Source organism: Heterodontus francisci, chromosome 2 (assembly GCF_036365525.1).
Source record: "Heterodontus francisci isolate sHetFra1 chromosome 2, sHetFra1.hap1, whole genome shotgun sequence".
In the NCBI taxonomy this organism is placed as follows: domain Eukaryota; kingdom Metazoa; phylum Chordata; class Chondrichthyes; order Heterodontiformes; family Heterodontidae; genus Heterodontus; species Heterodontus francisci.
The window spans coordinates 168,114,851-168,130,408 of NC_090372.1; the positions used below are offsets into that span (position 1 = coordinate 168,114,851).

Consider the following 15,558-nt stretch of genomic DNA (forward strand, 5'->3'; position numbering starts at 1 on the left):
AATAAGATGACAGAGTGAAGTGAGTTCGTCGGGAGACACCTTCATCAATTAATTCCCCTAAAGCCAGCTCTGATTGGATGCCACTGACAGGTGATGCAATAAAAATTGATATTCCACCCCCTTCCAAAAAGCCCCCACTAATTAGCATACCCTTACGCTCCCACCCTCTTGCTGAAGTAAATACAGTTAGTATGCAAATCTTTAATATATACACCACCACCCCTCCGCACCAACCCCCCCCCCCCCCCCAACTCTCCGCCAAGGCAAAACATCATCCAAAAAAGCGCTCCAGCAGTCTCAAGCTACCTGGGTTATTTTATGCAATTATTTCTTATGCCTTTCGACGTTGTAGATATAAATGTACATAAAAGAAGCCTGCACTTAATAGTTTTATACTTGACTTTCCACGGTGTTTAGGTCAGCTATTGCAATAGATTCAAAATATTTGCTGCACATATATGCATGTTGTATTTATTTGCAGAAAGGCAGTCTTCCACAGGCTTCCGGCGGCATTTATTCCTTGAAGTCAAAAGTTCTCGTCATCTTCCATAAGAAAGATATTAATAACATTTTGTGGTTTTAATATAAAATATATTTCATCCTTGGGGGAAAATCACCTTTCCCTATTCAGCATAGAGTTTGCACCAAAGACAGCTCAAGATTGAGCGCTCTTAAACAAATTGAATTTTATTTCTTATATATTGTCTATTTGGTTTATCAACACGTGTTTAACAATCTGAAGGGGATAAAGCCCACAATATATCAGTATATAACAGAGTTCTAAAAGTATGTAATCGTGCATATAACATTTCCCTGTTAACTGTTATTTGCGGAATGAGTTAGCAACCTTGCTTGAGCACAGCGTACGACATTAATGTTGGGCCAGCGTCTACAACTAGCTAAATGCAACGCTTATTTTCCCATTCTTCAAAACGTATAAACTGCGCCCATAGAATGAAGCCATTAACAGAGAACCACGTATTATCTGGAGCTTTCTAATTGCAGTAACTGAGGGGCATTGCAGAATATATTCATATATTTTTTAAAAATACTAATTTTAAAATTGCCCTCCGTTTCCGAAAGTGGAAAATTGTTCTTTAAAAATGCAGTTTTAAATGCGAGCGTGCAATTCCCCCTCCCACACACATACAAAGATCTCCATGTGATAAATATGGTATTGCAACAGTCCCTTACTGAATAAGACTAGTGAACTTCCTCGCAGTTCATACAGCAGATTAGCATAACATCTACAGCAAGGATCATAAACATGAATATCATAACACTGCATTCCCCATGTAACTATATATATAGTAAATTAAAGTCAGATTAACAAGTTTCTCGCTGCTACTGGATGAAAGCAGGGTAGATGGATCACACGTATTTTGTGCTTTTCGTAGAAATCCGTTTTCACAATGGCCACCTCGCTATTAGAGAAGCAGGTATCTGGAAACTGCCATGAAGGCGGCCGCAACAATGTTAAACTTTATGTTTTACTGCGGCGAAGAAAAAGCAAATCGGAACAGAGATTGAATATCTTAATAATTCAAGCTTCGTGAAGCTCTTTTGACCGGGCAGTTAAACATAAAGTGAGTCGATTGCTGGCAGCATGTAAAAATCTTACACGGCAGTTGAGCGCTTTGACTAGGTATATAAGAAGCCTTGTACACGACTGCCAAGCACTATTCTTAAGGTGCAAAACCGAACATGGTACACTATAGATCGCCAGAAAAGGTTTATACACAAACTTATAAACAATCCACGAGAAAGTCTGAAAATTAGTGCGACCCAGTGGAGATTAGGCGGAGTAGTAGCGTTATTTGCGGCGCAACAGTACTAGACTGCAGAAAGGGGCGATGGGTTACTGAAGCGATGAAAGGAAGCTAGTTATTTCTACAATCAAACTTCATTTAATGGTCAATGCACGAGACAACGCATCATTGCAGTCGACAAGCAGATCTTTAATGCTTCTTTATTAGCCTTCCGCTTAAACGGTTCTTGGTTTGTATGAATTCTTAGGTTCACAGTATCATAAAATGTGTCAAAACACAGACTCATTCACAATAGTTGCGCTTCGCCCAAGCATAGGTCATCTTTACAGCCCAGCCTTCATCCCCATAAAGATATATTGATTTTTATTAGAGGAATTCTGGATTACGATTTGCAAAAGACTCAACTGAAAATATAGAGACAAATACTACCTACATATGGCTTTTGCCATTATTTAATATTCTGCAGACAGTACAATGGAATAATCATCAAATCGCTTTAAATTTATGCTAGCTGATGTAATGTATAAAACTTAATTATGGGGATAATAGGGCAAAACATGTAATGGCCGTCCATTTGGGGCACGCAAAGCATTTGGGGAACTCCTGTATATGCTAAAATGAGAACAACGAAGGCATATTTAATAATTTCTGCGTATAATTCACGAAATTACCGAACAATTACTGTCATTACTTGCATTTTATACAACCATTTTTTGCTGTTTAATTCTGCCATCAGTTTTTTTTTCACCATCAATATTTGACAGAAAATGACAGGTCGCTCTTGCACATCACTAAACGTCGTATATTCAAGGCTGTTTAGGAACAAGGGGTTGAATCTGAAGAGAAGCTTTTCGAGGCCCCTCTATAAATACACGAAAGGCAGGTTGCCTCCGGATGGATTTACATGGCGAGCTGTTTCTTGTCACTAGCTACCAACATACATCATTGAAGAAGAGGAGTAAAAATCCTTGATTAAAATATAAGGAAAAATACACCAATGTATTTATACACCACACACAGTGGTTTTATATGTATTTTTATCCAACGTCTAGATGGCTGAATTGATAACAGCGAGACAGCACAGTAAGGTGGCTGCCTGTCATTTTAATCAAATATAAGACCATTGTAAATGATTTGATCCCAGCGACAGCAACATCCTTCATAGAACAACAATGATTGTTCTAATTACAATAGCAGGTGATCCCCGCAGATACATATGATTCTCTGTTTGATACATTGCACTTATAGTGCGGATAAATATAATTTGGAGTAGTGACAAAATAATTTTGAGGCATTAATATACTATATTCGGACATAAAAGAATTCACTTTTACAACAGTATATTTTCTGTACGTCGGGACAAATGGGAAACAAAAAATAGTTGCAGATATAAAACCGTCAAACGAGATAGATACTCTCACAGTAGGGTAAATAATCAAACGTGATTTTCACACACACAAAATATAATTTTGTAGTATTTTATATATTCAGATAAATACTGTTGCTTTATTTAAATTAAATTACGAACATATTTTAACTCACAAAGAACAGTAGAACTTAATGTGCTTGTTTTAAAACCCAACTGCCATCTGTGTTTGGATGAAATTGTACATCAACAGCTTCGATCTCACTTGTCAACAGATCTTATTTTTCAATTTTACCCCTAAATAAATAAAACAATCTAGCGGCCTGTTTAACTTCATATTGTGGAATGGTTCATGATTTTATTTTTGGTCAGAGGCCCCAGTCTATTTTAATTCACCGCTATCAGAAAGAGACATGACTCACACATATGCATAATGATTTCTTGCTTTCCTCCTTGGTCAAAAAGCGTTTTATTCATCGAAATAAGCTTTTACAACCATGCAATCAGTTGTACCGTTGAAACTTGTACTTTAGAAAGTATGCTGTTTAGCATTGAAACAGTTTACAAGATTATGCAGTCACAATATATAACGTATATTGATAAGATGGAAAAGCAGACGTTTTAATGACACACTTTATCGAATTAATGAGACTTTTATATCTCTAGTCAAAAAGTCCCGACATGTAGCAAACCAATAATCACATCAGAACGATCTGTTAATCCACAATTAATAGCAGGGTACATTTTAATATAGGATGGAATACCAAGAACAGTTAAGGGTTAGTACAGGAAAACTATTTGAACTATATGGCACTAGGATGCGGCTGATATTGTACATCTGTTCAAGAAACATATAAGTTTTCACCAATCCTGTTCACTTATAAACTATGGTAATTGTGTTTGCCTGTATGGCACACTGTTACAAAAACAACGAGCCTTACTGTGTGTGGTGCAGTATCACCTCTGTGATAAAATTTAAACACCGCGAAAAGTGACACTTTATAAATGCTTCAGTTGATGCTGAATATTTACATATTGTATCGTTTTACTGCAAATTCGTCACGAATTTTATAGTTTTTTTTAAGCAGAAAACATTTCAAAAAGAAAATTTTAGTTGGTTGTAAAATAAATGTTAACTGTGACTTGAACCGTCCAGGATGGCTTTCCATCAGGAATTTGTTCTATTTTACTTGCATATAGACTGTATGCCAATTGTCTACTGACCCATAATCAAAATGTGTTGACCTTTCTACCCCTCTCCTGCCCCCTGACCTATCCCGAACTCAATGCAGCCTTTCTAAATTTGCAAAGCATTGAACATGCAAAGGGGGGCTGGGAGGCTTTGTTCTCGACAGACCGTAAGAGTGTGCATTCTGCTAAAAAGAAAGGACGCCCTTTCTTACTGATAATGGTTAAGCAAGAAAAAGCAGCTAAAGAGGGACCGTATTCCTCTCTCACAAGTATCAATGTTCAAGTAATAGGTACCAAGAGAAATAAACTAAGAATTTAGAGTTTTCTACTGAACCAAGTGATCATGATAAAAAAAAATCAAACCAAGCAAGTTCGAGGTTTCAGCTTGCATCAAAGTCTGAATGTAGTATAAATCGGTTAAATGACGTAAGAAATGGTTAACTCGCAGTCAGTTGGCAAGAAGAAGTAATGTCAAAAATAGTATTATAATTTGGTGAGCTTGCCCTATATTGTCTGTTTTTAAAAACGGAAATACTTATTCAGAAACCTACATTAACCAATCAACTTAGGGGACACAGCAAGTACTTCAAGAAGACTCAGATAGCTATAAACTAACAATTTGATATGAACATTAATGTACCAGCTGAAAAAAATGCACTTTCAAGACACTGAGTTATGCAATTTTGCTATGCTAACCGACAAGAATAAAGATTGAAATTATATTACTATTAGTTGTATTGTAAACACTTAGCTTGTGCTGATAAGTATCATTTAAAATCCTAATCACATTATAAAATTCACGTGTAATTGGATTTTTAGAACGCGCAATTTGGAGTACAATTACTCTGTGAATGTGCAATAACCAACGATTAACAACATATAAAAACACAGACAGTTGCTTATGATCCAAACAAATTTCAACCTTCTTTCCAAACCTGCCATGTGTTTATAGATACATAATTGTTATGAAAATATGAACCTATCTCCAGTTTTAGTACATTATGATAAAGCAGAGCGAACCATTTCCATAGTTACACGGAATATTTACTTGGAAGTACAATTTACTTTTTCCTGGTTGAATTCACAATTCCATACAGAATTAAAACTCTGCCGAGGTTTTTGAAAGCAGTCTGTTGATTGTGTCTCATAAGAAACAGAAACAAGATGATTTATTTCAAAACTAGAAAAATTGTTGCAACAATATTAATGGGACTTGGGGGCTGAGTCTTTACGATTTCTTTTTTCATTACAACTTAAGCTTAGAAGGCGTCGACTTAAATCAAAATTTAAACAATTGCAGTGATCAAAGGTGAATAAAGATAAAAGTAAATTTTGAGGAAAAATATGTATTTTTCTGGGCTGTTAATGGAGCTGTAGACCACTTCCTTTGAAAGTTCGGCATTCAATTCGACTGGCAGCAGCAGAATTAGGATGGACTAGAGGGTCGTAACGTAACCGATTCAGAAGGCGGGGGTCTACATACTGCAACAACGTGCTCGGCAAGGCAGCCCTTAAAGAAACAACAAGATTAGGAAAATATGTAGTGCATTAAACACCGATTTCTATATTTATAGATACCGCTGAAGAGTTTCTTGAGATCTAATATGCATGGAAATACTTTTGTCGATTTTAAAGCGCAGAAGGTAAGCCATTTCCAAACATGCCGTTGTTGGGTTCGTGGGTAGCAAGGCAGAAACAAAGGGAATTCATTCTCGATCTCGAAAAGCAGTTGTACATTTCTAATTCATAATGGCGTAAGATACTTTAAGTAGCAAATACCTAGATTAAATATAAATTTCATTTTGGAAGTTTTCAATCAGAATAAAGTTAGAAGCAAAAAATGTCCAAGAGCGGACAAAGCACATCTCAGAGGTTTCCCGCAGAAATAGGCTGGTTTTCGTGAATTCAACGCCTTAAAGTGACGCGGTATTCCCTTTTAATCTTTAAGTGTGCATATCAGAAGTAATGTTTTCAGCAATTTAGAGATTTTATTGCGATAAATTGAACATATATAGAGGATTACCAGGTTTGCAAATTCTGGCGTGGATGTATTCTGCTGACTTTATACACATTACTTAAAAAAAGAAATTCGCAACATTACGTCCAATGTAAATCTTAACGTTATAACTGGTGGCATGGAAGTAGGATTAATGTAAAACACTTGAATTTTTAAATGCAAAGATCTCCGGAATTAGAATTAAAAGGTAGAATTTTCAGTGAAGCTTTTTTAAAAACATGTTTGCAATCAGCAATGTCTAAGGCAATGCATTGAGAAATTCCAGCGTCACCGTTTCTTTCCATTTTAGTATTATCGTTCCTTTTTTAAACGGTTTGACTCGAAAGTAAATTAACTTTAAAAAAATCTAATTAGTTTGATAGTTCCGTATTTTGGTTCTCCTTATAAACTTGCTAAATAAGATTATATTTTAACTTTAACTTGCAGCGCGATTTAACGAACCTACCGTGAACAGGGTGATAGCCTCAAAATGAATGTTTTTTTTTAATATATTCTTTGTGCTGTATCCCCCGGGATATTTAAAATTTAAAAGTTGTAGCAGATCCTTTATATATAAAAAAAACAAGAAAAAATTAAACTATTTGTAACTTTCCACATCCCCCCTCTGCGGCGATCTGCAACTACTTAGTCTGATTCACGTGGGTACCGATAGGTTGAGTAAGTCACCTTTAACCTTCGCTCGTTCCGGCTTTGGCTCATTTATATACCCACAATGCCCATTTAGTCCATCAATGCGCGCACGAGGAGGAGGAAAGATTTCTGTTTGAAAAAAAACAGCAGCACCGGAAGCTGAAATCCCCATTTCGAAAAAAAGCCCCGTCGTGTTCTGGAATGGCTGATTGAACGCCTAAACGGGAGCAGCGTATTGGTTCGCAAGCTGTCAATCATGAGAAATCTACTCCCTCCCCCCGCGTCAAACAAACAAACAAACACACACATACACAACCAGAGAGTTGCAGGCTCGCGCAGTTTCCGTTATCAGTTTCGGTTGCGCGTGAACATTCTCGCGCATTGCCCCCCCAGTTTGAATTTCGTTATATCCGCGTGGGTCGTCAGTGCGCCTGCTCGAGCTGTCGGCCAGCCTGAGCTTCAGCGGTGTGTGTCACCCTCCACCCCACCCCCCCCCCCCCCACACCACACGTCAACATGGGTCAACAGCAATGTGGGACGTGAATTTAAAAATACGAATCTTCTCCCCTCTACTCTCTTTCCTCTTCTACTCGTAGATGGTTTCAAGTGGACTTCCGGCTGACTTTTCAAATATGAAGGAGATGATTGGCGGCTGTTGCGTTTGCTCAGACGAGAGAGGCTGGGCTGAGAACCCCCTCGTTTACTGTGACGGACACGGTTGTAATGTTGCTGTTCATCAAGGTAAAACAAATTAAGCAGAAAACAGCAGTACAAGGAAATACCCCAGGCTGGTGTTGAGGCTTCGGCCTCGGCACCGTCCTGACTTTCATCTTCAATTCCATATCAGTTTTAGGTCTGGGAAGGTCTGAGATTTACTTGTTCCCAGAGAAAAACCTTCAGATGGTTTATACGATGTCTTCCGTGTTTTAATAAGAATTGTTTTAAGTGGAGGCTCAGTGACTGTCCAGTGTTTTCTCTTGTGTTAATATTAAGTGTCTCATTTTATAACCTATAAGGCTTCCTGGATTCCATGTTGTGACTTCTTAATGAAACAGTTTCGTACAATTAATCGGAATCGTGCAATAGGATTAGTAATTGGTGTGTATGTGCCTATGAATGTGTGTCTGCATATGCCTATACTCATGAAGGTTTGCACTGGGAGTGCAAACGATTTCATTGGCGGAACAGACTTGAGGGGCTAAATGGCCAACTCCTGTTTTTCTGTTCCAAATTTTTGTGTATATGTATATATGTCTTTGCGTGTAGACATAATGCGTTTGCATGTTTCTCTAAATATGTGCGTGTGTCTACATGTGTATGTGTGCTTGTGACTGCGCAGATATGTGGAAAAGGACTTGCATTTATATAGCACCTTTTACACCGACGGGACGTCTCAAAGTGCTTTAGAGCCAATTAAGTACTTTTTAAAGCCACTGTTGTAATGCAGGAAACACCGGACCAGTCTGTGCACAGCAAACACGCACAAACAACAATCTGTGAATAACCAGGTAATCTGTTTTTGTGACTGGGAATATATGTGTTGCGTGCGGTGTGAATGTTGTGCCTGTGTGTCTGTGTGTTGTGTGTGTGTCTGCCTTTGTGTGCTGTGTCTGGGTATGTGAGTGCGAATGTTCATGCGCATATGTGTGTATGGTCTGCATGTCTATATATATATATATATATATATGCTGAATTATGCATCTTGTGCCTATATGCAAGCATATTTATTTCTATGTATATGTAGATTTATGTACATACACATGTATCTATGTATAACGTGTATACCTATGTGTGTGTGTATATATGCACAAATGTGCGTGTTTATTTGTAGTATCTGGATGCATGTCTGCATTTATGTATACGTCTGTGCACATATGTGTCTGCGTATATGTCTGAGTGCATGTGTATAGATGTTATGTACATATGCTGTTATGTATATGTAATTGTGCACATATGTACATGTTAACAGATGCAAATATAGTATACACATCCATACCTATAAATGTGTATATATGGTGTGTGCACATGTCTGTGTATGTATATAAAATGTTTGTGCATGTATGCATATGTACAGATATATGTATACATGTATTCACATGTATATGTACATGTGCATGCACAGAGTGTTGGTAACGTGTATATCTGCATATTTGTTCTGGTGTATGTATATAGATGCATATATGAATATCTGTATATGCATGCCCACACAGGCAAAATATTGACACTAAATGCATGCATATGTATATACACTTACATTTATATTAGATAAATGTGTATACGTGTAGACGTAATGGGTATATGTAGTAGTGTATATATAATGTCTATGCAGCTATATACATACATATATATGCCCTGTTGTCCTGTAGTTTGTGTGTGCATGTACATGCTTGGGTATATGTTTATATTCTTGTGTGAGCATTTGTTTGTGCGCATGTATATATTTGTGAGTAACTGCGCTTGGCCTAAGTGAGCATGTGTATATATGGGTATGTCTATGCTTGTGTGTGTATATATTTGTGCACACATGTCTACATATATTTGTACACACGTGCATATATGTCTAGTGTCATGTGAGTGTGTGTATCTGGATGATGTGCATGTATATATAGTGTGCATATGTATGTACTGATATGCGGATGTGCACATTTATGTATATATCTATATCTGCACGAGTATATGTCTGTGTGCATGTGTATGTATATTTGCACATGTGCATACTTGTGTATGCATGTAGATGTTTGTGTGCATGTCATTGTATATATTTGCATGCATGTGTGTGTGTATTTGTATACGTATATGTGCTGTATATGTGTCATGTATATATTTTTGACTGCTTCTATATGTGCGTGCATTCATGTGGTTATGTGCGTGCAATTCAGTGTATATGTACATATGGAGTGCCAGTGAGCATGTTTGTGTGTATATATGTTTGTGTATATTTGTGTACATGTTTGCATATGCACATATATATATAGCTGTGTATATATAATTGTGTGCCTGTATGCCTACCTATATGTGTGCCTATATATATGTGTGTGCACAGGCATGAGTATGTGTGTCTTGTGTATCTGTGCATGTGCATATTTGGGTGTATTTGTCCATATGTAAGTAAAAGATTTTCCTTTGTGAATATATATATAAATAACATCTGTAGAGTGTATATGGGGTTATATATAATGCATATGCATGTGTGCATATTTATATGTGTATATATCGTGTGTATATTTGCATGCATCATGCCGTTTGTATGTGCGCAGAGGTGTATGTATATATGTGCAAGCATATAGTGCGCACATGTATATATTTGTGTCTCTCGACTGCTAAATGGAGGTGTGCATATTTATATATGCATATGTATGTGCACAAGTGTGTGTGCCTGTATTCACATCTGCATAGGAGCATAGGAAATGGGAGCAAGAGTAGGCCATTTGGCCCGTTGAGCCTACTCTGCCATTCAAACAGATCATGGCTGGTCATCTACCTCTACGCCATTTCCCCCCACTTATCCTCATAGCCCTTGATGTCATTAGTATCCAGAAATCTGTTGATTTCTGTCTTGAACATGCTCAATGATTGAGTTTCCACAGCCCTCTGGGGTAGAGAACTCTACAGAGTCAGCACCCTCTGAGTGCAGAAATTCCTCCTCATCTCAGTCTTAAGTGGCCTGCCCTTTATTCTGTGTATGGATTTGCATATATATATTAGTGTTTGTTATAATTGCATGTGTATGCATAAATATGTGCACATATATATGTATGTGCGTGAGTACTGTGTGTGTATGTGTACACATCTGGAGAAGTATGTGTATAAACAAGTGGTTGCTATCTTCACATAGATGTGTGTGTGTATATTATATATGTCTGTGTATACATATATGTTTATACATGTGTGTATGTAAATATAGCCTGGATGTATACAGGTGCATATATGTTTGTGTATATAAATGCACATGATCATCTACCTCTACGCCATTTTATATATGTATATAAATATGAATATGTATTTTTGTATATCTTTTTGTGTGTGCAGAGGTGTGTGTGTGTATATATGTGTGAGAGTGCATCTGCTCAATTCTGTCACTTATCCATGGGAGGAGGATGTGTGCCTGATGGGACTGAGGGTGTTCCAAATCTTGCAGCACTGGTCTATAACTCAGACCTCTGTAAATGTAACATCTTTGTCTTCTGTCATTTGGTTCTCAGAAGTGTTACGATCTGTCTTTTTCACAAATGGGTCTCAGTAATTAGAACATTTTATACTTCCTAACTATCAGCAAACGCACGTAAGCTGGTCATAATTTAATGCATTAAAAAACTTAATTTAAGCTAAGGAAAAACAGTGTTGTTTCTCTCTTGCAAGTGTTGGTAATTAGACTGTTCATATTTTCTAATGATCAACAAAAGTTATAATAAACAGGCTATTCAGTTGCCAAATTCAAGTGATTTGACTTTTGTAAAATCAAGATGAATTGAAATGCATGTCTCGCTTTTAGTACATTTTGTGAAGTTTATAGAGTATATAATTTTAACACCAATTAAATCTACAACAGGTGTGTAATCAATAAATCTGCCATTTCCCCCCTTGTACTCATACAGTTTTAAATTAACACCCAATATAGATTTTTCGTGCATAAAATGTTTGAAATTGTTCTTTTATCTTTCCTTCAAATGATTTAAAAAAACAACCAAATAGATTTTGTTGGAGGCTGGGAAGTAAACATTGGCTCATAAATGCTCCTGATGCAGTCTGTGAAATAGTGCGCAAAACACATGGCAAATCTATTATAATAAAAGCAAAATATTGCAGATGCTGGAAATCTGAAATAAAAACAAGAAATGCTGGAAATACTCAGCAGGTCTGGCAGCATCTGCAGAGAGAGAAGCTGAGTTAACGTTTCAGGTCAGTGACCCTTCATCAGAACTGGATGAAGGGTCACTGACCCTGAAACGTTAATGCTGCTTCTCTCTCCACAGGCGCTGCCAGACTGCTGAGTATTTCCAGCATTTCTTGTTTTTATTATGGAAATCTATTAGTCTGAATTTAAACTAAGACAGTCTATGTTGTGGGCAAAAAGATAAAGTCCAAGCCCAAGCTTTTGGGAGAAGCTGAGGCCTTCAGGTAAATTTTTTAATGCAGGTATTAATGGACAAAAGAGAAATAATTGTTATGTTATTTTGGAATAGGTATTTTAAAAAAAATTGTTTGAAATCTTATTCTGGAAAGTTGAAATTTTACTTGGAAAGCATTTTCATAAACCAGTTTTTGAGTATTTTGTGTAATTTGAGTGATTCATTAAAAGACTGACCGAAATGGACAACTAGGGATTTTGGTTGAAACAGATTGATGCACGGTATTTCTGGACTGAAAGAATTACACAGGAAGTAAGGCTAATATGTACAGGATTGTATGACAAATGGAAGTTTTTAATATAGACAGTTTTGTATGTGCAAAAATACAATGTGTACTCTATATTTACACAGTGTGCACTGCGTAAGAACATGTATGTATTTGCGTATATATTTTCCTGTAGATTTTTTCAAACAGACTACAAAAGGTACACGAATACTTTACAGTAAAAAGAAACCTGTGTATTTTTAATCTGGTTACTATTTCCTTTAGTTATGGCTAGGTATTGGGGATGTTGGAGATCGATTGTTTTTTTTTGCCTTTACTATTGCAGCATGTTATGGCATTGTGCAAGTACCCACTGGACCGTGGTTTTGTAGAAAATGTGAATCGCAGGAGAGAGCCGCCCGAGTGGTGAGTCCACGACTTTCAAATATGCCTCTGGCCCTATAAGAGTTATATCTCCGGTTTAATCCGCAGCTCCAAACTACTGCTGACGCATACCAGCGATGATAAAATAACCTAATCTGATGTAGTGATCTTTGTAGTTTCAAAATGTATATTGGCAATAAATTCCTTCATAACTTCAGTTTGTGCAAATTGGGCTGCATGGAAATTGTTCAATCCATTTTTATTGCTTCTTGTTGGCTTTTTTATATTTTAAAATGGATTGTCTAATGTTGGGAAGATATATACTGTCGACTGAACAGCTCGGCAGTCATGGGTTCAAAACTTGTGCCACAGATTGTGAAACACTAAGATAAAATGTCGATCACTGGCATAACAAAGCTGTTGAGATGGCTGGATGTGATTTCTTCTCCCCCGCCCGCCCCAACCTTTATTATGGCTCACGTGCCGGTTTTGCAGAGAATGTAGATTTAAAAAAAAAATTCCCTAGTTGCCTGGTGTCGATTGGTGGAGCAATCACGTTGGGAACACAGCCGTCATCATTGTGTGCGTTCAGTACATGATCAGCGGCCTCCCAAAGTGACGAAAATAAAATATGCGGAAGACTATGTGAAGGTCGTCTATTTGCAGTATGTAGGGCAGCGCCTCAAAGACGTTCACTTAGAGCTACAACAGGGAGTTGTTTTCCAAAACCAAAGGATCGCATTCTCAGTACGTTTTGGGAGGGGAGGAAAGGGGGGGCGGAGGAGGTTCACTTGCGCCGGTTCTATTTCAGTGTTTAATGAGTAAAAGAAGTACTTCATATTTTTAGTCGTGGGCTTTAAACATAGAAGCGATTTTATTTTTTGTAATTTCAGCTGGTAGAGTTTCGATCGTTCCTAAATTGTAGCGCTGTGAATGCTTGTTTTCGTCTTCACGCAAACGGCTCCGTTCGTGTGTTGTTTATGTGGGGGATGGAGAATGCATATAATTCTGGCACTGGTACAATAGCAGGTTTTCTTTGATAGCAACATAATGAACATTTTAGTTAAGATGTGCTGCTTTCTTAGAGGTATTTGCGTGTGCTCCACCAGATCAATGCTCAACATTGTTATTTCAGACTAGAAGGCGAGAGCAAGTGACATTTTCAGCGCAGCTGGGGGTAAAATAAATGGACCATGCTAATTTATGATGCTGTGCAGACAGAGTGGGGTGTTATTGAAGTATACGAGGTTGGGCGTTTGAATCGAAACCGATTTCAATAAATGAGATACTAGGCGACTTAATTGATTGTGATTAATTCTAGCGACAGTATAGCTTGGCAGCCAACGCCAGTGGTTTACATGTGGTATGAGTACAATACTTGTTTATTTTTATACCTTTCTTTTTCCAAGAAATGTGAACTTTGCCCTCATAAGGATGGCGCTCTCAAGAGGACTGATAACGGAGGTAAGTTGCTTTACATTTTAACAAACTAAACTGTGTTTACAATTTTATATATTTGTGCATATTACAGATGACGTATTTGGTGACAGTGTAGCCATTCTGTTGTTAAACGGGAAAAACGCTGCTTTGTCAGTAGGCATAACTGTTATAGTTGGGATCAAATAATACTTTAGCAAGAAAGTATATATAAGGCGTTTAGTCTGTTATTTCATTGGCGAATTACCTTCGTGTTTTTAGATCAGAATTTTTTTTATTAACCGATTGCAAAATCGTTTCATAAGTGAAGGTTGTTAGCGTGAATGTTTGTATTTAGTAATCGTTTTTTTGTAAAAGTACATTTCAAAATTTGAATATTTGTTGGAAACAGCTACAGAAGGAATTTGTGTGTTTGATATGATCGTGATAGCGTATTCACTTTGAAGAGATTGATGGCTGAATATATGCGAGGACAGATTTGGTAGTTGGGTAGCATTTGCTGGTTTTGTGTTTTGCACTCACACAATATGTTTTCTATAAATGAGGACATTGGGTCTAATAACTCAAAAGTGACACATTAAAGTGAATTATAGGTCTGTTGTCAGAAGTGGGGTATTGGTCCACTCAGCAACAATCGTTTTGTTTTTCATATAGTGTATAGTTTGAAAAGTGGACTCCATCTAGTGGCTGGTTGTATGTGAAATTATTTCTATTTGTGATTTCATGTATGCTGATTGCATAATACTTAATATATGTGGTTTGCATGGATATATGCTTGAGGGGTAGCAACGTATAATATGATCAGTACTCTGCACATGAAATTGAACAGTGAAATTACTTACCTGTACAATTTTTTAAATAGTCTGCCTTATTTGAAATGGAAAATAATAGATCTAAATTTAAGCCCCAATGTTTTCTGGTTGAGTATTTTGTTTTTGGTAAGGTGCTTGACTTTCAATTCGTATCTGAAGAGTAGTTGTAACCTACAGGAGAGTTTAATCAGGACAGTTTTAATATAAATATCTGATATTGTAAATTGCATATTTTGATATGTTCAGTTACAAAAAAGGCATCCTAGAAGCTAGATCCATTTTTAATAAGAACATTGAACTGCTTTTTTAACAGCAAGTCATAAATACCACTGTACATTTAGTTTCATCAAATAGAATATATTGGACTGGGGATCGAGTTGAAAGAAATAGTTTGTTTCCTTAGGTTAGTAGGTAAATGCTGTTTGATACCTGAGTTAACTGATGTGAATTGCTGCAGAAGCTTTCCTCTGCAAGGAAAAAACGAACTAAGCTGTTTTATTGTATTGTTAACCCAGTGAATTTTCCTGTTGTAAATTCTGTATATTTGAACATAAGTGAAAACTGTATCAGTGCTGCAGTGTCGTCCATGGTCAAATAGTTTGATGGCACTGTATAGAG

At 36.9% G+C, this 15,558-nt stretch overlaps 1 protein-coding gene across 8 annotated transcripts in view; it reads left to right on the forward strand.

The window, feature by feature from the left end:
* Positions 1 to 7,347: 7,347 nt before the first annotated feature.
* The window catches only part of mllt10 (MLLT10 histone lysine methyltransferase DOT1L cofactor), a 361,967-nt gene continuing 353,756 nt past the window's right edge, over positions 7,348 to 15,558 (forward strand). For 2 of the 8 annotated variants that reach the window (XM_068013623.1, XM_068013652.1), the window contains exons 1-2: positions 12,659 to 12,733; positions 14,101 to 14,155. In XM_068013623.1, the coding sequence (XP_067869724.1) occupies positions 14,126 to 14,155 (30 nt within the window). In that variant the 5' untranslated portion in view covers positions 12,659 to 12,733; positions 14,101 to 14,125. Of the gene's footprint in view, positions 7,715 to 12,653; positions 12,734 to 13,348; positions 13,439 to 14,100; positions 14,156 to 15,558 lie in introns of those variants that run through there. The other 6 variants (XM_068013632.1, XM_068013661.1, XM_068013613.1 and 3 more) reach the window with 5 other exon arrangements.